Source organism: Chaetura pelagica, unplaced genomic scaffold (assembly GCF_000747805.2).
Source record: "Chaetura pelagica isolate M959 unplaced genomic scaffold, ChaPel_1.0 scaffold70, whole genome shotgun sequence".
NCBI classification, from domain to species: domain Eukaryota; kingdom Metazoa; phylum Chordata; class Aves; order Apodiformes; family Apodidae; genus Chaetura; species Chaetura pelagica.
This window is the reverse complement of record NW_009952265.1, coordinates 6732043-6758303: the sequence shown is the minus strand read 5'-3', so window position 1 is coordinate 6758303 and position 26261 is coordinate 6732043. Positions and strand designations below refer to the sequence as shown.

The following is a 26261-nucleotide window of genomic DNA, read 5'->3' as shown; positions in this document are numbered from 1 at the left end:
TAACAATGCTCAGTAATGGTATCAAAGCTCTGTCCTGTTTTACCAAGAGCTTTTGCAAGATCAGTTTTAGGCTGAACTGGTCACTGGAAGTGCTTTATAGAAGCCCACTCTACAGGTCGTTTAATCACAAAAATAAATGTATGAAATGTTAGGGTCAGTAGACTGCTGTACTGCCAGTTGTCAAATGAAAAGCTTAATGCAAATCAGCTGATGTGAGATTGGAGTTGGAGTGCAGCCTTCCATTTAGTTAAGGTTTTAGCTTTGGCTCCTCTGTAGGGTTTTCCCTTTCAGTGTCAAAGAAACTGGCATGGTACACTGGAAAAATATAAGGAGATTTAATTAGTTGATGTATTGGGATTACCCTGGGCTGGTAATGTATTGTGCTTTTTAGGTTTTCAAATGCTCTTAAAGATTGATGTAAAAGCCCATTGAAAAGTATATAGAGTCATACAAATGCCAGACAGTCCTTTCTAAAAGGTATAGTGTGTTCCCCAAAACACTTCAACTGAAGTTCATAAAACAGAGAAGACCATTTACTGAGTGTTTCTGTGAATACAGTAGAACCCTTACACATTGAATCAGAGTCTTTAAGCAAACAATTATAAGATTAATGGTAACCATATATTGATGTATGCCTTTTAAGTGTAGCAATAAAAACATTGAAAGCATCAGCATCCTTTATCCCGTTGCATCTTCTGGCATTTATTCTACTGGCTATTTTAAAAGCTGTATCTGTTGTCTAATAAGTCAGTAACAGCCTTCTCAGATAAAAAGCTCGTGGTGTGTTTTTTTAAGTCCTTGATAAAATTAGTACAATGTGGTTGCCAAAGATATTTGCCAGAAGTGAAGTTTTAGGTAGGCAAGGGAGGTGGAAGGAAAAACAAATTATTAAAATTATGTTATTGCAAGCTGTTTAGCTTTTAGGCCTAACTAACTTATATTTCAAAACAGGTTTTTATTTACTTACTTTTAACTTGCCTGACGGCTGCTAATGTTTTCATCTTTTCCTCCCCCATGGAACTGAAGAGAAAGTAAAGTATTTTATGTAATACTGTATCTGTTTTCATAATTAAAAACTAGGCTCAGAGAACTTCTCCCTAAAACTGAAAAAAAAAACCAAAAAACTGATCAAGATTTTTGTTTCTCCATTAGTTTTAAGCATCTATTTTTCTGGTGACCAGTACAAGTAGGCTTTTTTGTACAATTACATTCTGCCTGTTTTGTTTGACAAGAAATAGCTAAAAATACACATGTAAATTGAATTTTAATTCTGATATCGGAGGAAAGAAACCACATTTTACTTGCTGAAAATAGAGCATAAACAAATGCTGAATCATTTACTTGGGTTCTTTAGGAAAAGTAACCATTAAATTATTGCAGCAACATCAAAAGCATCATGTATTTAGATAGTGGTTTTCCTATTTCCCGACTACATGCAAGACTTCTGTTGTGGACTTCAGTATTATTGAACATACATAAAAATATTTTTTCTGGTCTTTTCAATGCACAGGGATGATAACCACCTACTCTATATTTGGTCATTTTCTCTGGCAGAATTATTTTTTCCTTGTATGCATTTTATCTCTTCATATGTAGAGTACCTGACCCTAACTCTGATTTTAATTGTAAATAATTAAAGAAATAACATAATTTTATATTGGCTATGTGTACACCAGAAAAACAAGGCACTTTGATTATTTGCTCATTTCGCTTTCTCTAAACCAGCTATTTCAAACGTGTATTTTAAACACTTACTTTGGAGATTACATGACAAAAAATGTGTGTGTATATGGTTGAGCTTTTGTTCATGGAAAGGTAAAAAAAGAAGTGGATGCAACACTGGTAAACAGCTGAAAATTATAAATAATCTGACACTTTATTTAAGATCCTGATGGAGCCTATAAGCTTTTAAAATGATGGAAATTTCACCAAGTTCATTGATTCATAGGCTTATTTTTCTTATAGAGGTTGGTCATGTAGGTGGCAGTTTTCCTTTTCTGTCAGTCTTACGAATTATTGTAGTGTTATGTGAGTGAAAAGCTGTTAAAGTTGTGTGATGGAATGCATCCCTTCAGAAGACTAAAACAATTCCCAACTGTACATGTGTACAATTTCTCCAGACTTTCTTTTTTTTACTTTTTCTTTATTGTCGTATACCTTGAAGAGCATGTGCTACTTTTGTGATGCACTTTAAAACTGCCTTACTTCACATAAAATGTGCTTTTGTACTACTGTATTTCTTCATGGAACAGTGATTCCCATTTACTGCATCCTGCTTTATACATACTAAAATGTAGTGTGTTTGGTCCATGGTATGACATAAAGCATATTTTTGTTATATTGCACTTTCTAAAATACCACAGATTGTAGAATAACCTTGAGTCACTTAGTGTCAAGTCTAATGAAATTTCTATTTAGCATCGACTATTTTCCTTTCAAATGTTTTGACAGTAGTCATCCCTGTTAAGTGCTTTCCCTGTTAGGCTCCAGTAGCTTGGATGTAACCTGATCTGTGTTTTGTTTCAGTGTGTTGCCTGCTGACCTAGAGAACACTTGCATTAGCTGTATTGATCAATCCACATAACATCTCATCATTTAGGAGACAATTAATACTGTGGCGTAAAGACTCCCCAGAGCATTTTCTTCAAGCTGGATTACTTTACACAGAAACCACAGGAGTTTTTTGCAAAAGCTGGAGGAAGCCAAGTAGGGAGAGGAAGAAAAGAAATAAAGGTTTTTCTAGGAACCAAGATTCATTTTCTGTAGTGATTTCCACTTAGGTCATTCAGACTCTAGATTTATTTATTTATTTATTTATTTTTATCAAGTGCTTTAGGGGAACAAAAAAAAACAAACACACACCGAAAAAAACCCCACTGCGTTTTTGTGGAGAAGATACTGTAACAAGTCACATGAAAATTCTAAAAATCTTGCTCTTGAGAAATATGCCTTTGTGTTACATATATAACTTGCTTTTAAGAGTGTAATAATTTTAACTTTATATTTTATCTCAAGGATTATTAATTTGACAGTGTTTGAAATACTGATTGACATGTTTAAATCCTAATTTTAATTATTAAAAAAAAAAAAAAAAAAACAGATAGAAAAGTTTCTTCTCATTCTATCAGTTCTGCTGTAGACCATCTTCCACAAAGTTGAATTTCTGATACTGTTTCTTAAGAAATTACTGTTTTAACACTTTTTAAGTGTACATGAATATGTTAACTTAGTGAGCAGGCAGGGCTCTTAGTCTGCTGTTTCATCTTTAATTACATATTTACTCTTTAGAGATCATCCACAGAAGCAGATGAGAAGCATTTGCTAATAGAAAACAATTTTTTCTTGCAGATTACTGAGATTACTATTCTCTGTTAAAGACTTTGTTGCAGTGTTGTAAGGAGCATATTTTAAGATGATTTGATAACAGTAACTAATAGTAAAGACATAAAATTAAGAAGGGAACTTTATGGAGGTTACTTACCTCTCTGTCACATTTCTCTAAACCATATGTTGCCTGTGGTTCTGTGCAGATCATACAATGGTGATAAGGCCTGGTAACATGTGAACTTCAGAAATCACTGCAAACGTGTTAGTACTTACCACATCATTACAGTGTAGTTTTCATTTATTTAGATAGGGTGAAGTAATTTTGTATCAGAAAAAAAGTCACGTAATCTTGTCAATAGATATTTACTAGGAATACATGAATGACAAAAAATATATATTTATATTTCTGTTAATTCCATGGCTCTAATTTGTTATTTTGTTTCCTCACTGTGTAATTTTGATGCACTGGCATTGAACAGAGATATGCATCTGATGTATCTTTGGATAGCAGTATATTTTTTTTTTTCCAAAATAAACTTATATCATGATAAACCATGTTATAATTTTCATCTGTTGGTAGAACTGTTCTGGTATTTGAAGGTAAACACATAGTGATGAAAAATCATTAATTTGAGTAGGTTAGATATGTATAGAATGTGTTTGTGGAAGTCTGAAATACATGAGATTTCAAAGCAATTTTACTTGGACGTGTAGTTTGTCTTGTTTTGGTATTTCTGCAAAACAGAAGTGGAAACTACAATGCTTCCTTTTTAAGTTGCATTTTTCCAACTCCTGTTAGAACCTATTTTTCAAGTCAAAACTATTTTTGTGGAACCTATTTAAGTGGTCTGATATGTGGAATACAGAACGTAAATTGTTTCAGTGTGCTGTCATGCTTTTATCCTTAGGACAGATAATGGGTTTTTTATAGTCTTTATTTAGTGAGAATGTATCAAGCTGTAACCAAATATGTAAATTATTTCCTCTACAGTAAAATCATACAAAATCATGTAAAACCACCCTAGTGAAAACAAAACAGAACAAACCCCCCCAAAAAACAACAACAAAAAATCAAACAGCAACAACACACCAAAAAACCGAAACAAAAATCAAACTAACAAATAAAGTACTTTTCCACAGTTCTGCATCCATCTTTGACCACCTTGTAGATGTTTTGGGGTTTTTTATTAGGAAATCAAAGAAACAAGGGGTGGTGTAGCTTTTATAACACAATTATTTGGCAATGTAAGCTTTGTCTAAGCCTTTCTGGAGAATTCTAACTCAAGCTATGTTGTTTTGGTTTTTGTGTTTTGTTTTGTTTTTGTAATTTGCATCAAATTGCAAATTCTGTCAGGTAATATACAAAAGATGAGATAAACATGACACATAAACAGACTTTTTTCTCCAGGCTACAGTCACAGGAAAGTCATTATGTGAGTCAATGAAATTAAAGGTGAGAGTAAGTCATAGTATAAGGGAGAGAGAGTTAGCCAATACAAGAAAAACAATGTGCTTCAGACTGGAGTGGGTAGTCGAATGAAATGTTACAGAGCAGAAAAGAATGGTTAAAACTGAAAATCAGGCAGAAGGTAGTTATGTGGAGTGTAGATATCTTGAAATGTAGCTTGTGGAGTATTGACTACTTACTTGTCACAGGGATTAATAATTTCCAACTGCTAAATGGTGTTAAGGATACCTTATTTGTAAAACATTGCAGCTATTGCAGGGATGTTGTAAGGTAGGAAGGTTATAAAAAACAAAATGGACGCGCAAATATATGAGATCAGTTGGCCTTGAAAGGTCTTGCCATAGCAACTTGAAGCTGTTTTCAGAAATGATCTAATAATGTCTACACCCTAAATCAATGTATTTGCAATTTAGGTGTAAATTCCAAAAACCTATTCCAACTGCCTCTATAATATTAACTATCATTTTCAACCTTTTGTTACCTAACAGTTGTATGATATTTTAGAATCATCTCAAACTATGCTAAAACCATTTAAAAGACCGGTATTCTGCACATAATTACTGTATTTGCTAATATTTCCAATAAAACAAAATGGCACTTTTTTTTCTTTTTTTCTCTCCCTCCCCCCCCCCCCCCCCCTTTACTGTATTTGCTAATATTTCCAATAAAACAAAATGGCACTTTTTTTTCTTTTTTTCTCTCCCTCCCCCCCCTCTCCCCATTTATTTGATTCAGACAGGCTTGGAAAGTTATGCTTGTAGGATCTACATAAATAGGAGTTGTTGAAAACATCTTCAGAGATCATCAGTATATTATCTTCTGGAAATCCCTCCTTTTGTTTGTGTGCTTATGGAGATATTGCAAGTTCATTTTGCAAGGTTTCTTTTGAGTGCCATCTTTGTCATAATTGAAGTGGTTTGTGGGATCTTGAGGAATCTACTTGATACCAACTTCTGGTGTTTGCAGGTACTACAGAGCGAGTGTGTCTGATCCAGGGAACAGTTGAAGCACTAAATGCAGTTCATGGCTTCATCGCAGAGAAGATTCGAGAAATGCCTCAAAATGTGGCCAAGACAGAACCTGTCAGCATTCTGCAGCCTCAGACCACTGTTAATCCAGACCGCATCAAACAAGTGAGTTTTTGGTTGGGAATAGAGAGTCGCAGCAGCTCCTTAGAAGTCTTAAAACTTTAAAGCTGCAAGGGGTCTGCATATCATGTTCTTTAGGAAAATGTTATTTTACCATTTAGTAATTTACTGGTCCTCTTTCTCCTTGTACTTATGTGTTCCATGTTTCTCAGCAGTTCTTATAGAGAGTGTTTTCTAAGTTTCAATGCCACACTCTAATGTGTTTCTTTCATGAACTTTACTGTATAAGGGGATATACACTTCTAGGTTTTAGTGAAAGATCACTGAATTTTAATCTTAGACAATTAATCTCTTTGTAAATCTTTAGTGTTACTAAGAATCACAGACTAACTGAATGTTTCCTACTTCTGTGTATATAAAATACAAACAAAAATGTTATTGTTTTTTTAGACACTATATTAGATACATTAAAATCTTACCTGTAAGGACTTGAAAATATAAAGGTAATTTACTTTGGATGTTTTATACAATTCCATTTTATATTATTTTTGGCATCTTTTTGCCTGTTTTTACTGACTTTTTAAAAAAATCTATGGGCAATGCAAAATATATTTGCAAGATATTATTGGTCTAGTATTTTTTAGTTCCAGAACATTTTTTTTCATTAAAAAAAAAAAAAAAAGGCTCTATAAGGAGAATGAGAAATGTGTCACACAGGATTTAAAATTATTTTCCATTCTACTGAGAAAGAAGAAAGAAGAAATGAGTGAACATCAGTAAAATATTGTCTCTCTATCCTATATAGGATATATTTTAGTTTCTCAGCTGTCCTATATGGGAAAAATTGTTTCAACCTTCTGCACTAGCAAGATGTAGTGTCCTATAAAGTAATGTGGTAACTGCTTGAAATGTCTCTGTTTTGTGTATAGTGATATTCACAGAATGCTTCTATGAAGATGTGTGAGTAGGATGAATTTGGATCAGACTGCTTGAGATGGAATAAAACTGTGCATAAGCCATTGTATATTATTTCTAATATTTAATTTTTTATATATGTATAATAGTTCTCCCTAAAAATACTGTAGAAAGTTTATAAGATAACACTGAAAATAAAATCCCCAATTTTATAATAATAGTTTAGCAGCTATTAGACATGAAAATTATTGTGCCTGGTACAGAGAGAAAAAGCTGAAGATATTTCTATTTTGAATGGCTTTTTATAAAATGTTAGATTTTATGTCAATACTTCATAGCCCAATAGTAAATGAAAAGTGTTTTTCCCCTTTGCAATGAAATATAGTTAATTTTTAGGTAAGTCAGTAAGAACTTGAGAAAGTAGGTTACAGAGTTGTTCAGTGCTTAAATACTTCCTGTCTTGTACCTGAAGTTTATACAACTTGTCCACAAAACTTATTTTTGCAGTTGTTGAGGCTTGGTTGTTTCCAATTTGTTTTTTGTTTGTTTGTTTGTTTGTTTTAGGTTGGTTAGTTTTGTGTTTGTTGTTTTTGTGGTTTGTTTTTTTAAATAATTCCATGTTTGGAATGTTACATTCTGGAGGGATGGATTAGTGAACAGAGCTGCTGCTAGTGAAGTTAAGGCACAGACTAAACACATATAAAACTGTTACTTAGTGACTGGCTCTAAATCTTAAAATTTTAATATATTATCTGTATACATACAGGTATGTAATAATATAACTGCAAATATTTTGAGATACACATGCATATATGTTGAGCAGTATTGTTTAAGATCACTTTTAATGAAGTAATGTCTATTCATGAGAAATTCATACACTATAAATAGTGTCTGAAAAAAATCTACAATCCATTATTTTTACCTAGAAGTGAAATTGTTAGCTTAGCTTTTAGAGTTTGCAGTGGTCTATCCTCCAATGTCAGAATAACCTGTAACTTAATGAAAGATATGCCTCTATTTAAGACATTTAAAGGATAAAATTTTGTAGCAGATAATAATGATCTAAAACTCCAGTGTTGCTTCTTTTTTTAATAGCAGACAGATCACAATTTTATTAAAATTGTCAGGATAAAATATGATACAAGTAATTTTGAACTTGGCAAAAAATAAAACTTATAAATCACAGTTTTTTCCTTTATACAAACTTTTACATGGTTCTTCCCTCTTAAAGAGTTACCCAAGAACTTTGGCACCAGAAGTATTATGTTGCAGATTGAAGAAAGCAGGCATAGCATTTGAGATGAAGAGTTGATTTGAAATAAGAATTTTTAACTTCCTTATGAGTTCTGAAGGTACTTCTCTTGGTTTTCTAGCTGTTTCTACGAAAAGCCAAGGTAGGGTTCTCCTCATGAATGAAGATAGCTATAGTTGAAGCCTTGCAATTACACTCATGTCTGTATGAGCATGCCGGTTTCATTTCTCTATTACCATTTATTTCTCCTGGGTTGCTTTTCTGATACTTGCCCCAGAGAAGCAAGCTAAGAAAGGAAATTATCTTCTGGCAACAGAAGATAAAGACAGACAGTAGGTAAACCCTTTGCTGACTGCTTGAGTTTCAGCACTTTCTTCTCAGGTTAGGCACAGGTATATGTGGAGTCTGAGTCTGGCCTGGTATTTCTCCTTATTAATGGAAGTCACTATCCAAACATTCTGGTCTCTCTAACTTCAGCTTTTTTTGCTTCAGAAAATTTGCAGACACTTCTATCTGGTTCCTTTTCAGCCTTCTTCACTGTTTCCATGTTTTCCACATCCCCTAATCCTATGGACTTATCAGTAGATACTAGCTAGTTGTCTCTGCCAAGCAGGTCTGATAGATACTTAAATGACAACGCTTGCATCTTGTATCTCTACATAACATAGGCAATCTTTTAATAGATGTCATCCATCTGCTGTTACTGAGTATCACTTGACAATAGCTAACTGATTCCTGTGCCTTTTTACTTCCTAGAATCTGCTGTGGACATTTAACCACCATTTTCTCTCTTTATTAGTTGAATTGTCACAGCAGCTCTTTCAGACCACATTGTACTCCAGGAGAACAGAGTACAGTTTTCATAAAGTCATCAGGAGCCTGGGCTGTTTTGGCTTTGTAATTAGCATACAAAGATTTAAATTTCACCTCTAAATTAGTAGCTGCTCCTATGAGCAATGGAGAAGGCTGCGTAATGCGGTGTTATCACATCACCTCATTCAGAAACTGTTGCAGCTTCTTCATGTGCTAGTTGAATTTCTGTTTCAGTGTTCAGTTGTTTTACAGGTAGCAGGTGTTGAAGCAGCCTTTTTGGCCTTCTGAGACCACTTCCAACGTGAAACATTCTTTGATTCTATAGAATGTTTAGCTATCAAAGCATTGACGAAGGTTTTAGAATTTAGAATTGGCCTCTCATGAGTCTTTAAATTCTGCTCATTTATCATGGTCCTGGACATTGTACTCAAAATCTGTAAAACTGAGTGTATGAACTCAAATTTGTAAATTCACATTGTTCTTGTGAAAATGACTGATTTTACTTCAGAAATGTGGAAAAACAAAGAAACAAAAAAATTAAAATAACAATAATTTTAAATAAAAGCTTTTACTTTCAAGTTCTTAAATAGAACCTGACTCTAAGAATATTGGCTTAAATGGAGGATTTTTTTTATTTTTTTTTTAAATGTGGGGTATGAGTTATTTGGACTATAAAGACAGACTTCATGGAATCATAGAATGGTTTGGGTTGGAAGGAATTTTAAAGATCATCTAGTTCTAACCCCATTGCCATGGGCAGGGACACCTCTCACCAGACCATCTTGCTCAAAGCCCCATCCAGGCTGGCCTTGAATACTTCCAGGGAGGGGGTGTCCATAACTCATCTGGGCAACCTGGTCCAGTGTTTCACAAACTTCACAGTAAGGAATTTCTTCTTAATATCCAATCTAAATCTACACTTTCAGTTTGAAGCCATTTCCCCTCATCCTATTGCTATATGCCCTTAAGTCCCTCCTCCTCTTCCCTGTATGTACTCTTCAGGTACTGGAAGGCAGCTACAAGGTCTCTCTGGAGCCTTCTCTTGTCTGCACTGAATAACCCCAACGTTCTCAACCTGTCTTCATAGGAGAAGTGCTCCAGCTCTCTGGTCATCTTAGTGGCTTTCCTCCAGACTCACTCCAACAGCTCCATGTTCTTATGATGAGGGCCCAAGAACTGGACGAAGTACTCAAAGTGGGATATCAAGAGAGTGGAGTAGTAGAGGAGAATCGCCTCCCTTGACCTGCTGGCCACAATTCTTTTGATGCAGCCCATGATATGATTTGCTTTCTGGGCTATGAGTGCACATTTCTGGCTCCTATTCAGAATTTTCATCCACCAATATCCTCAAGTCCTTTCTTCTTTAAGAAACCTTAATTGGTTTCTTAAAATTCCTCTTCTTTCTGATGAATGTTTCTTTTTTTCATCCATGTAAGGCAACAGTCTTTCACCTAGATGAATCTAAACTCCAGATTATGAGAAAATAACATTTTTCATTTGAGGTAAATAGTAATAATACACAGTTTGTAGATCACTGTGTTTTAACATCTAGTCAACAATTCTTCATAAACTTTTCTCACTCTTGAGCCTAAGTGAAGAATCACACCGGTTATCATTCTGCAATGAATAATAAGATGTGCAGGTGCATTTACACTTTGTGAGGACAAAAAAGAAAAAGCCATTATTTTCTAGAGAGACAGTTCTTGACATTAGATCCCATGGCAAAAGTTTAGCATTCCATAAGAATACGTATATTATGTCCTGCCCCTCATGATCTCTTGACTTAATTTTGGTGCCAGATCACTGTTTTGTTCTCTGTTTCGTTTCACCAGTGTTGGATATAACCTCAATATGTATGGAAAAGAATGTTTTATGAACACAATTATCTCTGTAGGTGATTATTAACTCTTCATTGTATGTGCTTCAAATTGGAATGTGATTAAAAGATTTTTCTGGGGAATGAACAGCAACATTCAGCATTGCAGAAATTTCAGCAGTGTTCTGATTCTTAAGAAATTCTGATGTTATGTCACACCTTCTGATGCCTTTGTGCATTTTGGTATTTTGGTGGTATTTTTCTAGTTCCGAAAATAAACCAGAATCAAAAGTTGACATTTTATTTCCTTCTAGGACTTCTTTTTGTTTGACATGAATCTTAGACCCCTATCTTCTGGTGTTTTGATGCCTGTATCTGGTGACTTCCTTGAGTTTTCTAGTATTTCTATAGAACTGCACCAGGGCAGTGTGTTACTGCAGCAAGTTTTGAGGAAAGAGAAGGTTCTGAGTCTTCATTGTCCATTTTACTGTAATCTTCATCCTAAATCATTCACTCCATCCAGAGTTGCCCCGTTAATCCAAACGACAGCTGCTGGTTTGCTTTAAGCTTGTTACCCCTTCTTGTAGGTCTTGAAGGACACAAGACCTTCTGCATCTTACTTACCACACTTATTTCCTTATTCAAACAGAAGTCTCCAAGAGTTCATAAATGCAGATAAATTACCTCTTTAAACACCTTAAAATAAAGGTATGATGTTTATGTACTAGCTTTCTTAGTCTTTTGTATTCCCTATGCTCTATGTATTCTTTTATATGAAAGCAAAACCAAATGCAAAGAGGATGAGATAACATCAGAATGCATTGTATTTGTTTATAGAAGCAAAAAGGTAGCAAATAAATTAGACCACTGACATCACCAAAGTAGTCATTTTACAATTGGAATTGCGAATAAATTATTAATCCTTGATTGTTATTTTTTTTCAAGATTTTATTTTTGGAATGTGTTATATATTTATACAGTCACCGCTGAGTTCACAAGAGATGAAAAGAAGATTCAATATATTTAGCAAAGCAAGTGGTGTATTTAAAAAGGCTCATCTTTTCTACCATTGAAAACCTAGTAAGTCAGCCTTTTACATTGTTCAGAGCCTTGCAGTGCTCTCTGTTCCTCAATTTAGCTGCAGAAGGTATTCAACTATTTATTATGATTCAAAAAAGGTACCATCATTTCTTAAAGTGCATTAAAATATTGGCTTAAGCAAATTAGTTTTGTCATCACATTAATTTCAGTTATTTAAAAGCACCAGTATTAATACATGCAAGTCTGAAATGCAGTATTAGCTTAGTATTTATAGTAATTTTCTGTGGACAGTGTTATTACCAAGATTTTCTTTATTTGGCAAGCCTTGTAGTAAGAAATGAGAAATTGGTAGCTGTAAATGCAGTTTCAACTTTACATTTAAATGATGTTCTTTATATGCTTTATTTGTCTCTAAACCTGTTTTCAAAAGGTATTTTTCATTTTCTGCCTTTTCTTTCTACTCTTCTGTATATAAATATACTGATAGGTGCTGGGAATTAAATTAACTGTCTCAGTACAATATTTATCATGTAGAGTGTAAGTTTTGTAGTATATACATAAGGATATGACTTCTGTAATTTATACATAGCTTTACACAAGTCAATTCATTAAGTCATTGAAAACAGGCTCAGAGACTTTTTGGAACACTGCACAGATGGAGTATATGTATTCTGTATGTCTTCACTCTGTTACTCAAAAATATGAAGCATGGAAGTGTGATGCTTTCACTGTCTTTCTGCACCCTTTAGTGTGTCGTGCAGCCCGAGAGCAGTCTTTCACAGTGTAATAAATTCTTGTGAGGAACACAAGAAAGATGTATTTGCTTGGAATTTCAGAAAATACTACAACTCAAATATGGCTCTAACAGAATTTTATTTCTAAAATTAAGCTCCTCTTTATTACTGAGAATCTTTTTTCTCAAACATCTGTTTTTGAAGTTTAAAGTAAAAGCAAGCAACACAACCTAACTTGTAAGTATATTCTTCCATTCATTATCTTATAAGTAATGAGAAAGGAAATATTGTTTGAGAAAACAGAAGGCCAATTTCATAATGGCCTGGACTGTAGTATTCAAAATAAAGCTTTAAAAACCCCAGTGAGTCATATAAGTGGTTTATGGTAGAAAATCTGACTGGCTTTTTTCTGTAACCTTGACAGCAGTCAACCTGCAATTTCAGGAAAGCTTCAATTATAGTACATGTTTCAGTCTTGAAAATTGAAACTCTGTAATGTAAATTTATCTTATGATTTTTAATCACTTTACACATCCTATTCCCAGAAGCCTAATAACTACTGAATTCAAGTGCTTGCCTAATGCAAAACACTTGACAAATTAAAAAAAAATAAAAATATGCTGCCTGATAAATCAGAATTATTGAGCCCTGTCCAAGTTTCTATAAGAAGTAATTTTGCTTAAAAATTCTTGCAAAGCAATTGAGCATGTATCAATAAATTACTTATTAAGCAGTAGAAATTCAATACAAAATCCAAATGCCTGTGTTTCTTTTTTATTTTTGAGATATTACCTTGTGTTACTTTAATATTAAAGAAATAAATAGGTGCGTCTCCGTAATTTAGTGGGTCTCCAGAATTATACAGAAGCATGAAAAAGGATGAATTTTTACAAAATGCTGTAAGTTCTTTTATATATATGTATACACTTTTATAGATATTTGTATAGATATATATAAATAAAAGCAGTCGTTTCAGTAAAAAAAGAGTGGTTAGGCCTCAAACACAAACAACCTGATAGAGAAAACACCAAAAACACAAACCAAAAAACCTTATTTCTATTTTCAGTATTTTGTCATTGCTATGTGTATTTGGAAGAAAAAACATTTATACCCATACTTGATTTATGTTCATTAATACAGTTGTTTTGATTTTAAATGTTTTTGTCTTTTTCCCATTGTATTTTAAATAAGCTTTCACTAAAATAGAATAGTGAAATGCTGCTACTTCATAGATGTTGTAATACAACAGACACCTGAAATTGTCACTCCTTTTTCATCGCAGCCAAACATTTCTGTGCTTTAGAAAGGTGGATATGAATTGAAAACTGACATGTTTCGAGTTTGTTAAATTATTTGTGATATCAGTGATTGCATCATTATTCAGTGTTTAAGTGTTCTACAGATTTTCTAATAAATCTTCTAGTTAGATTTAGTAATACCTGTAAAGAACAAACTATTTTTTCCTTTTAATTAGCCCAACATAACAAAACAATACACAGTACAGTGTGCCCTAGTTAGCAGTGGTGTTCAGATGTCTGAAATATTTTAGTCAAAATATATTTTCAAAGATAAGTGCATTTTTAATATATATATTTCTTTTTATATTTTTTTTTAATTCTAGCGGAGAGTTTAACATAAAGTTATAATAAAGGAGACCTATCAGGATAAGTTACCATGCCCCTTCTGTTTGGTTAGGTGGTTTTGTTTATTTGTTTGTTTTCCCATTAGTTTAAGTTTAAAGAAAATCTGCTAATTGCAATTTCAGACTTTGGTAAAAGTCGAAAATCAGAACTATAATTCTATAATTGAATAGGATGAGCCCTGTACCATCATGGAATCTGGCATTTCTTTTTCCAAAGAATTCTAGCCCTCATAAATGAACCCATGTTCTGTACAGAAGGACATGGGAGAATCCATTAGAATTGTCTGTGGCTGCTGGTCAATACCATTTTGCCAAGATACAGATTTTTTATAATGCCTGATACATGGTAGTATTTTTTACTTAAGCCCCTTGAAAAGAGCCCCTGTTAATGTTTAAGCTGTGTGTGTGTATATTTATTGAGAGAGAGATTATTGATTTATAACATGAGTTACAAATTGGAAACACAAAAGATGGGTCTGTGTCTTAAGATACATTTTTTTCTGTTTTGGCTGCTTGTTTATGTACAAACTATGAAAAAAAAGGAGCTTCTTATTGCTTAACATACAGCTAAAATATTTGTGTGCATATGTACAAGCCCATATTTTGCTAATATACCACTTTATGCATTCACAGTGTCCCTGCTTTCTCATATGCATTAAGAGTTTTAGTGCAAAAGTATGTATACCTATTTTATGAGGGACTGTCAATGATTGTAAGTAACAGAACTGCTGAAAGTGTGAAATTTTGCTTCATTTATTTCTAAATAATTTTGGTTAATAATTGAATGACCGTGTGATAAATCCCATTGTATAGCATTTTAACATCTGAGATCCTAAAGTAGAAGTAGTGCAATTTTGGTTATTTTTAAAATATTTATATATTACAAGGATGTCAAAAAACATGCTTTGAATGAGTATTGTATGCTACGTTTATGAAAAGAGTTATTCTGTCAGGATTTAATACTTGAAAGAGGAACGTGTATATAAAATTTATAAACAGAGCAGTGCTTTTTTGGTATGTTCAAGAATTAATGTCGTATGTATATTATTTAGAAAACATTATCAATAAATATGACTCTTAATTCTTTTTTGTGTTTATTTGAACACAGGCCTGACGATAAATTACTAATTTTTGCTCAACTAAATGAACATTTTTAATGCTAATCATAAATATATTGTAGTAATTTTTTGTGAAGGTATTAGTTGCATGTTCATCCATCATGAGACTGATGTTTACATTTTTTCACATGCTTCTTGATTAAATAAAATCAATTCATATTTTAGCAATTAGAATATCACTAAAAAACTCAGTAGCTTCATTGTAATTGTTGCAAGAGATGGAACACAGTTTGCTGGCTATAGTCCGTGCTGTAGGATGGTGCATAATCAGGTGCCAAAGTAAATGTCTCTTAACTTCTTGCAGGCATTGGCCCTGTTTGTTTGTAGACTGATAACTGTTTCTCGTGTGCTCATTGAACTTGCTGGAATTTTTGCTTACTATAGTCTTCATTTACCCCAAGAGGAGGAGAGAGGAAAGAATATATTCCTCATGTGATCAGCATATTTTTGAGTATTTATGTGAGTTCACCATCTTGATTTCAAGTCATTAATTTGTTTTTACATGCATAAGCATGCATATTTACATGCATTATTTATCCAATTGACTTTAAATTCCATTAAGTTCCAATGAGTAGGAGATTTTGTCTTAGGCATTTTTTATTTATTTTAATTTTCTAGTTATGTTACTTTTGTTGGTTTATTTATTTTTTTAACTGTTCAGTCTAAGGCTTGTAAAGGTTGATTTGCTCCTGAACTGCTTTGTTCCCAGACATTGCCATCTTCCCCAACTACCACCAAGTCCTCTCCATCTGATCCCATGACCACCTCCAGAGCCAATCAGGTACAGTATCATCCTACCATCTACACCATACTTTTCACGGGTGACAGCTTGCAAACTGGAGAAAAAGATATGGTGGGTTAAGGATTTATTCGTTCATTCACATATATACACCCATAATCATAGATATCTAACACTTCTTAGAAGTTGGTAAATTGAATGGAAAATATTTTTCTTCTTTTAATTTTTTGTTATCTTTTAAAATCTCTGGTGAAAGCAAAATGTCTTGTAAAAATATTTTTTAAATCTGATTTGATTAATAAATAGGAAGGCTACAAGCTGGTGTGTTTGTAGACAGAGTAACTCTAGGTATATGCATGTTTATGTATATATGCACACACGTATTTACTTCCTGGATCATTTGTAAATTAAAGTGGAATTACCTCTAAAATCATGCTCAATCAGCTGGATATCAATCTAGGAATGGCAAACAGACTTTCGTCTTTATTTACCTTAAAAATTTTGAAATTTGTTTGTGGACAGTAACATTGGGGCATTATTTAAATAATGTATATAATAAGATTTGAAATTAAAATGTATTGATGAAGAGTGAAATAAAATTAAGCCTCTCTAAAAATGCATCTAAGTAAGTTTAATCCATGTTTTATTTTTAAAAGTATGATCTGTGCTTTTAGTAGTATTTTAATTACAGTCATTTATTTCTCTTTTAACTGGGAAAAAATGTCCCATTCATTATGTCCACAAATCATCATACTGTGTATCTTTTTGCCTTCCCTATAAAAATCGTTGAGGTTACTTAATACTTGCTTTTTAGAATCAAATCATGCTTAATAAATACCTTATTCATTTCTAATATATTGTTAAACTTAATGTACTTTGTGTTCAAATAATGCAAGTATTCAGTATGTAGTAACAGTTTTTGACACACAGTCTGTTCAGTTAAGTTAGCTGAATGCTTCTATCAGATCTTGCACAAATTAGATCCGAATACCAGAAAAGTTTTCTTCACGATAGGCTGATTTCCCCTGGATATTAATATTGTTATTAATTACTGATCTTCTGATATTTTGCAAACTCTTTAGAACTTGCTGGCTGCATGAACAAACAATTTAACATACGACAGAATGCAAGTATATTAAAGCAATATATCTTTGATTAACACATGACGTCTGTTGAAAGGGACTTCTAACACAGAATGTAATGAATCTAGAGAGAAATTGTACAAATGGAAGAACTACTAAGAAAAATATAAATTGTGATGTCCCTCACTTCAATTTTAAAGCCTTCTTCATCAGCCTGCTTCCATTCCAGCAAGTTATTTGACTTCATCATCATGGAATGACAAAGATGAAATCTTTGCAAACAGCTTGGGATATTTTATGAGCACTATGTTAGGCCTTTATTATCTCTCTCTGAATTTTAGAATTTTATGTATTTTAATTAGGATACTTAAAAGATGTTGAGTGCACAGATCTTTTAAAAGTTTTCTTAATATTTTTCTTTTCCATCTTCTTTCTCACTTTTTTTTTCTTTTTTTCTTTTTTTTTTAATCATGAGTATGCCTTGATGATGATTATTTGGATAAAAAGGAGGAGGTGCTTTTGTTTACAGGAAATACTGCTTGAGTATGTTGTTAATTAGCATCAGAGAAGTACCTACTTTGCATCTGTTCTATGAATTTTGAATTATCGAAAGTGCAGCATGATGTATAAATTTTAAAAGACATTTTAGTAGCTAAAAATAACTTTTTATAGAAAGTTCTTCTATGAGGATATTGTCAAGTGATATAGATGAATATGCAAGCTAAGGGAAATACATGCTTTGTGTCCTGCCCATATTCCTCTTGACAACTTTAATGCATTTCATTCATAACTTGTGTTCAATTCAGTTTTCATAGAAATAATCAAGATCTCTTTTGAACAGCATTAAAATTTTATATATGAAGAGAGTAATGATCTCCTTTAATTACTTTTGGAACTCCTTTATCCCTAACCCTTGAAAGTCCTACTGATTTATAGTTATTTTATCCTTCCTAGTATTTCCTAGTGTTTTCTAGCCATTCTAGCAGGAAGCACAAAGCACATGATATGGCAATTAAGGCTGTTCTGTTCATTCTAGTGATAAGTGACGTAGCTGGCAATTGTTCTCAGACTGTAGTGGTGATTAGCATTCAGCACCAGTGTATCAGCAAGTATCTGCAGTGCGGCTGTCACACAAAAATAGGTTCCAACGCAGTAATCTCAAACCTGTCAGTAGACATGTATGTGCCCAACAGGAGAGTATTAGAGAATAACAACAAATGTTTGTTTTAATGTATGGCTGAGTAAGATAATTCTCAGTCAAAAAATAACCGTTCAGGTATGAGTTTTCTCACAAGATGTTATATTAGGATAAGAGGAAAAGCATATTTAGTTGGAAGAAAATCAGAAAATTTAGTGTTAAGATGTGAGATAGATTCACAGCACACCTGTGGCGTGGATACAGTAGCATATCAGGCTTAAGATCATTCAATTTTATATAAAATCTTAATTATGGCAAGACAGTATTTTTAAATTAAAGATTAGTATGGTGATTAAGCAAGGTTTAAGCACTATTTAACGCTGGGTTGCTATTGAAGTGAGAATTTTTAATTGGACTGGAGGACTCCCCATAGGTCATTGCAATTAGAGATCTGTCAAATATATATGTTGATGCGCATACCTGATGTGATCCTTTCCACTGTAACAAGCATGTCAGTTGTATTCTCCTGGCAGAGATTGCATAGTGGGCAGAACAATTTCTAGGCACGCATTTTACTGCAAGAGGAAAATAGCTCTGCCAACAGAGGTCAGAGAAAGCTGGGCAGGAAATGTGGCTTGTATTTTGTCTTCTTTTTAATGGCTCACTTTGCCTTCCTTTTGATGAGACCAACTCCTTTGCATGACAATTTTAGCTTTTGTTGAATTGTAGTTAAAAACAAACAAACAAACAAACACAACAAAAAAACCCCACCTGCTCATTTCATTATTCTCAATGAGAGAATCCTCTGTAAAATGTCTTATATAGTGGAAGAAAATTATTCCTTCAGAACTGTCATGTGTTGCTTTACACTGAATTTCCACAGATGGAACAGAAACCCCTATGTTGGAAGTGATTTTTCTTTAATTCTTTGTTCCAGGAAGGTATGCATCAGTCAATATTATTATTGTAAATGTCTTGCTTATTTTTTTCAGTAGAAATTCCTTAGGCCTTTGTTCACATTAAAAATTAATAAGCTGCAAACATCCCAAGGAAGAAAGAACCAAAGAGGCAACGAATTAGGAAAACCTCAAATAACAGTTGTTTCCCACCTCTCTCCTCCTGTCTGCCTATCCCTGAAAAGAATTCAATCTTTATGTACTTTTTGACTGAGAGCTTCTCTGTTATCCCCTCCTGAACTTTGTCAGCTTTGTTTATAACGGAACACTGACAGACATATGGCTGCAGTGGTGAAACTGTGCTTCTGATGCCCCTGGAGCTGGCAGAATATAGCTTTATTTTTATCTACCAGAAGGAGGAAATAAATTTTACTTTTCCACAGTACACTTCAAGTGGGAATTTCATCTCAGAAGTGATGAATAACAGCATAAACATCATATTACACATGCTTGCTTTCCTCTGCAGTACCCTGTAAAGCCACAAGTTTTAATACTTATTTTAACAGTGAAGTGACATTAGGTAGACAGGTATTTCTATAATTAAACGGTTTACATATTTTGTTTACAAGATTACTTTTTTCTGCTTGTCTGCCTGCTTTACTGATGTTACTGTTATATCAGAGAGAAAAACATGAGTGATATAAACCTAAGCTTTGTATTTCTTCTTTGTCTATCTAATGTACACCTAGAAATTCAGTTGTAAACCCTTGCATGTTTCCTTTCCCAATACGCCCTTTCTCTGTGACAGTGACACCGCTGCTGACCTTTACTACTGTCTGTAAGAGAATAAAAGGCCAGAACACACATTTCCACTTAGAAGTGAATGAGGAGAGTAATGGGTAGAAGTCCTTCCCTTGTAATTTAGATAAGCTTAAGCTCAGAAATGTAATAGAATAATCATCACAAACTTTGTGTCATTAGATTGCTATTTAAATCTTCTTCTATTTTTCCTTTTTTAAATGCACTATTTTTTCCCCCTGACATTTGCATTTTTTACAGTTGTACCTTCTATTTTCCTGTTTTTTGTTGCACTTGACACTCTTTATGTTAACATTTAGTATAGTGAAATATAAATGTTGTGGAGTGCAGATAGGTGTAGGATTTGTCCATTCAGTCCTCAAGGCCTGGATTTTTTTGAGCATATCTACATTATTCAATTGCTGCAATAGCTGTAATAAATAATATTTTTCAACTTTTTATGTGATGGAACTGAGCCAGTTTTCTTGGTACTGCATGTACCCAGCAGATACAGCCCAAGTGTGTGGCTTTTACAATCTTGGTATTAGAAATATTTTTTTTGCTTATATTATCTATTTATTTTATGCAAAATCTATAGATTGCAATGGAATATAATAGTATACATATAGGTAGAGATTGGGGCATTAATAGATCTCTCTGAATTATAATTATTGATGTAGATGGTCTCCCTCTTTCTGACTTTAAAGAACACTCCTATCCCTGTTTGTAAAATAATTGCAGAAGTATAATCTGCAATTAGAGAAGTAGAATCTGAAAACAGAGGCCATCTGTAAAGCATGCTGACAGCTTGGTGAACTCATATCAGTTATTTAATGTAGAATTTGTTATGGGAGGTGGAAGAAGAAATAGGAAAGAAAGCTTTGTTTTAATGTTCGGTTATCATTAAGATAAGGAAATTTAAAATACATATAACATCCAGCTTTTTTGTTTGAATTATTATCTCAGGATACTAGATATCCACCATAGGCCGTTTAAATACTGTCTGTATTTGCATTTGACAATTTTGTATGACGGTTATACTTATTTAAGATACTCTCTCTCTGATATTTTAACCACAATATTAATCTAATTCCCTGATTCTGTCATTTCTTACAGTAGTATTGAGAAAATATGCTTTGTTTTTACGTCTGTGACAGATTGACGAATGCTGGATGTATTACATGATCTTTATAAATCTAAGTACAGTGTTTTTAAAAACAAAGTCAATAAAAATGTATTTAGTACTCTGATAAAAGGTGCTGTAGAATTGAAAAAAAACCAAACACGTATTAATTTAATTTGATTGTTCAGAATATTTGCCATGATAGTTTCTGTCAGATAACATTTTGACCTTTTTTCAACCTGTCAGATTGGTCATTGATAAATTTTGACTCCACATAGAACATTGTGAATGAAAGTGTCTTCATTAGTTAGAAAAACACTTCTCTTTCTAGTGTGAGAAAGCCTTTACATCTCACATTTGTAGACAATTTAATGAACTGTGAATTAATATCTTTATTCAATTGAATAAGAAGACAGAGTTCCTTTTTTGATTACAAGTTGCCCATGGCACACTGCACATATGAGATAACATATCTAGAAAGGGCTAGGGAGAAGTATTGCCTGTTCAACTGAGAGGACACCAGTAGAGGTTCCAGTGCTCCAGAGTTCTGCTTTTCAGCTGAAGTGCTTCACTTCATGGCAGAATTAACCTATACTTCATAGACTTACTGTAGACATTTTTTTCTGGGTCTCAGGTTAATACTTTTATTCTTTGACTGCTTTTTCTCAATATTTTGAATTAGCCAAGCTCAGCTCTTTTCTTATATATGTATTTTAGATATTCTAAAAATTTTGATATAACTTTAGAATTCTTACATGCAAATCAGTTTGCATTTTATTACTTTTTCTTGTTGTCTGTTTAAATTTTGCCCTTTGTACAACTGTACAGGTAATTTTCTGTATTCATATTCCTATGTATTGATTTACTTGTTTCCTTTCTTCTGTCTCCCATCACACAGCAATTTTAGGGTTCACTGTTAAATGTAGTTTCTCACTCCTAGTGAGTCTATGAGTGCTCCTGCCATGTCCTGAATGATCTGCCAGTTGCAGTCCTATAAGTTAAAACATGATTCTATGTTCATGTTTTGATTCTATGCTTGAAAAGAAATAGGAGCAGTTAGATTGCTATTTCATCACCTCCCCAAAAAGTTATACTTTTAAAGTATAACAGACAACGTTATCATTACTTTTCTATTAAGATGGATAAATGTTAAATAAATCAGTTTCTCCTCATGTTCTGAAATCTACCTTGTTGTTAGATTTTTTGCTGGTTTTCCCCCATAGATAAAAATAATGAGGGGAAAATAAAAAAAGGGGGGAAATGCCTATAAAATACAGCTTGGAAAAATAGGAGAGAAAGGGAAAAACAAATGGATTTTTTCCTGTAAGAAAACAGCCTTTAACAAGATATTACATGGTTGTCACCCCTGTTGTGCATTTATGAATATCAGCTATTCTAATCCTTAGTATAGTCACTAGTTTTAAAACTTGTTAAAAGAAGTGAATAAAAGTAGAATTTTGGAAACATACTTTGATCTCATTAATTTATTTTTAAATTAATTTTACTTCTATTAATATGCTAAGATTTGGGATTAAAGTTATCGATACACTTTCCTCTACACCTATGATTTGTGGGGAGTTTATTCACTCTAAAAATTTTTTTGAGTGGACATGTAAAAGTTTAATGATTTTTTGATTGAATTAATTTGGCTTTCAACTTGCATGGATATCTTATTTCAATTGTTGAAGAGTTAAAAAAAAAAAGTCTTGCACTGTAATTGAAGATCTTGTTCTTTCATTTAAGGATACTTGTAGATATGTAGGTTTTGGCATTTGTCCATGCCCTTGGACTAAGAAGAGGTCCTATCTGCTTTTGAAAAAAGATCGTTAAACTCATTAAAGTTAGAGAATAAGCATTCTTCTCTTTGCTAAAATATGGTCAAGGTCTTCAGAGGTCTTGTACAAGGGGATGTTTAATTTTTTTCATTTTCTTTGTTACAAATATTTTAAGCATACTTCTTTTAAAATACAATATGAAAAGTGCTATGAAGAGCTAGATCTTACTATGTTCCAGATCCATCCCACATAAGCTAGAGTGAAATTTGGCGACATGTAACTCTGTGGTCTAACCAACATTGTTGCCACACCTGGAGTATTGTGTCCAGTTTTGGGCACCTCAATTCAAGAGAGATATCGAGGTGCTGAAGCAAGTACAGAGGAGGGCAACGAAGCTGTTGAAGAGCCTAGAGAATCAATCTTATGAAGAACACTTGAAGGAGCTGGGAATGTTTAGCTTGAGGAAGAGGAGGCTGAGGGGAGACCTCATCAGTCTCTACAACTACCTGAAAGGTCATTTTAGAGAGGTTGGTGCTGGTCTCTTTTCACAGGTAATTAGTGACAGAACAAGAGGGAATGGTTTAAAGCTGTAACAGGGGAGGTTTAGACTGGATGTTAGGAAAAAAGAATTCAGAGAAAGAGTGGTTAGACACTGGAATAAGTTGCCCATGGAGGTGATTGAGTCACCATCCCTGGATGTGTTTAAGGGTTGTTTGGATGTGGTGTTGGTGGATATGGTTTAGGAGAACTTTGTAGAGTAAGGATGATCCCACGGGTCTCTTCCAACCTGAATAGTTCTATGATTCTATGATTATATTTGACTTTTAATCTTTAATTTTCAGGTTTGGTGACATAATGTTTCATTCAGAATTGGGAGAAAAAGCCAGCCATATTCTAAGGAATACAGGTGAAGAGCCACTTAGTGCTCTTTTTGCTCTTTGAACAACCTAGAGAAAACAGAATGTCAGAGCAATTTCCAGAATGCAAATTTGGATTACTTTATTGCTTTATTTCTACTTTGTACTGTATCAGTCACACAAAGATTGGACTCTTACATTTTCAGCTATTCAGAAATTAATTTAGCAGGTCTTAAAGAGATCAGAATGTATATGATCAAGAGTTGTATGAAAATGTGGAAACAAATATTGAGGTTACAGAACTTACTGTCACACAAGGACAGATCCTGTACAGCACAGACTATAAGACAGAAAATGCAATACCATGTTTTTCTGACATGTCAGAGGTAAGCTGAGCGAGACATGGTTAAGCCTAGAAGATCCTGCTTTGGTCATACATTAGTTAATATTTTCTTTGTGCCACATGAAACTTTATCACTTTTACAAGCTCTTTATAGGAATAGTGCTGCAACACTGTGCACTGTACTGCAGGCTGTATGTTAGATGCATCATTTGCCTTTTGCATGACTTGAGAATCCATCAGATGGTGAGAAGTCATAGATAGATGTGAGGAAAACCCACCAACTAAAGTAGGTGTCTGCCTGATTTGAGTGAAAAAGGAGTGCTCTTTGTATGCAAATAATAAAATAACCTGGTTGACTTATTTATTGCACTATAGGGAATAAGAGGTGGGAGGTTCCTCCTCCTCCACAGATAAGGTGCATCTGTTGAGATCTTTGCCTATAGCATAGCATAGCATCCCAGATATAAGGTAGTCAGTCAGTACCTTTATGCTGCAGTCAAAGTGATGTGTAGCTGCACCTCCTTCAGAAGCAGTTTCCCTGTAGTTTGAGCCTATTGTTATTTTTACAGCTTCTGGGTTTGGGGTTTTTTTTTGCATGTATTTTTTGTGTTTTCTTTTTTTTTTTTCCTTCTGAAAATCATTCAGACTCCCTACAAGTAATAACAGTTATTCAGAGGCATAGTTTACGAATAGTGGATCAATGAAAGGTTAGTGACCATGAACTCTTAATATGCATCCTTAGAAATGCCCAGTGGCTGAGTCCATTGGTTTGTTACCTCCCAGTGATTTACATTTGAATCTTTTGCAGTTTGTAGCCTTGAAGAGAGTTGTCTGGGGGTACAGAGTGACTGCTGGCTGTTTGGCCTTCTGTTTTCTTCTGCTTCTCAAATGGCACCTCAGCAATTGCAGCCTTAGAGATCAGTCTTTCTGGACTCTCTTTCTATTACTCATTCAGTAATAAAAAACTTCTACATGACAAATTATTTATTCAGTTGAGCATGGCACATGTGATTTGGATAGGGTAAGAAAAGTATGTTTTAAATTTCTCTTTCTTTAAAGTTTCTGAAAGGCTGCAGTGTGACAGTTCTACTGCCATGTAAATTCTTCTTTCATGTTTCTACTAATTTTATATATAGTCTACATGCTTCTCAGCTTTTTCTGGTTGTTTTTACTGTCCACTTAGCCAAAACATGCAGTAAGAATAGTTTAATCCACTTTATTATCTTAAGAGTAATTGTAATAACTCTGATAATAAATTAACAGCTGCCCCCTACCCATGAGATACCAAAATGAAGACTCCATTTAAGCTCTTTTAAAGTGTTACTGCTTTATGGAATAAAAGAGGTTTGTGAAATAGATTAAACTGTGATTAATTATGTTCTTTAGTAAAGACTATTGAAGCAAAATACAATTCTCCAGACGTTCTGCAGACCATTGCTCGTAGATAATTAAGTGATGCAGAAAAAAAGAAATTCAGTTGAAAGATAAGCCAATCTTGGCAGAATATTTATTGATCATTATATCTTTAAAATGTTTAGAAAAATAATCACATATGTATTGTCTAGAACCAGTTATATCACATTCAGTTTTAGAAACAGAAGGTAAGAACAGGTAGCTGTTTGTTAAAGACATTTCATGGGTTATATTTCACCTGTATTTGAGCAATTAAGAGGATGTTTTTTATAAATTCCTGCTTTAATTATGTCCAGAGTAATTAGATAATTAATGCTACACTTTACATTAACATTTATAGTGAAAACTGATTGGCTGTGCACAACATGCACGTATACACTGATGGTTGTCTTTACTTCATAGTTTTATAAATAAATTGTATGTTATAGAATCATAGAATGCCTTAGTTTGGAAGGGACCTTAAAAGTCATGTAGTTCCAACCCCCGCCTTGCATTAATAAGAACATGTGTGAATGAGAATAATAAAAGGAGGAATTTACAACTTTGATGGGATAATAAAGTTGTTTTCAAATATGAATTTAATAATTTAATTTAAGAATTAATAATTACTATAATTCATGTTTTATTATTTAAAAAAAAATGTCAAGGTACCTTTCTGATAATTTTAGTTTTATTACGGTGTCTTATTACAAAACATGAGTTGTAAAATACCTTAACTACTAATGTTGTTATTATAGCAGATGCTTCGTAAATGTAATTATATTCCATAGCCTATTCAGTAGTTGTTATGTAAACCAAAATGTAATTACTTAAATATAATGTGATAATAACAGTAAGTTAACCAACTATATGGCTTGTGAAATAGAAAATTTTTATAACACTA

At 33.3% G+C, this 26261-nt stretch overlaps 1 protein-coding gene across 1 annotated transcript in view; it reads left to right on the top strand.

The window, feature by feature from the left end:
* Positions 1-26261, top strand: part of NOVA1 (neuro-oncological ventral antigen 1) — a 148468-nt gene that overhangs the window by 106906 nt on the left and 15301 nt on the right. The window contains 2 exon segments of the mRNA XM_010007748.1: positions 5762-5928; positions 15924-15995. Of these exon segments, the coding sequence (XP_010006050.1) occupies positions 5762-5928; positions 15924-15995 (239 nt within the window).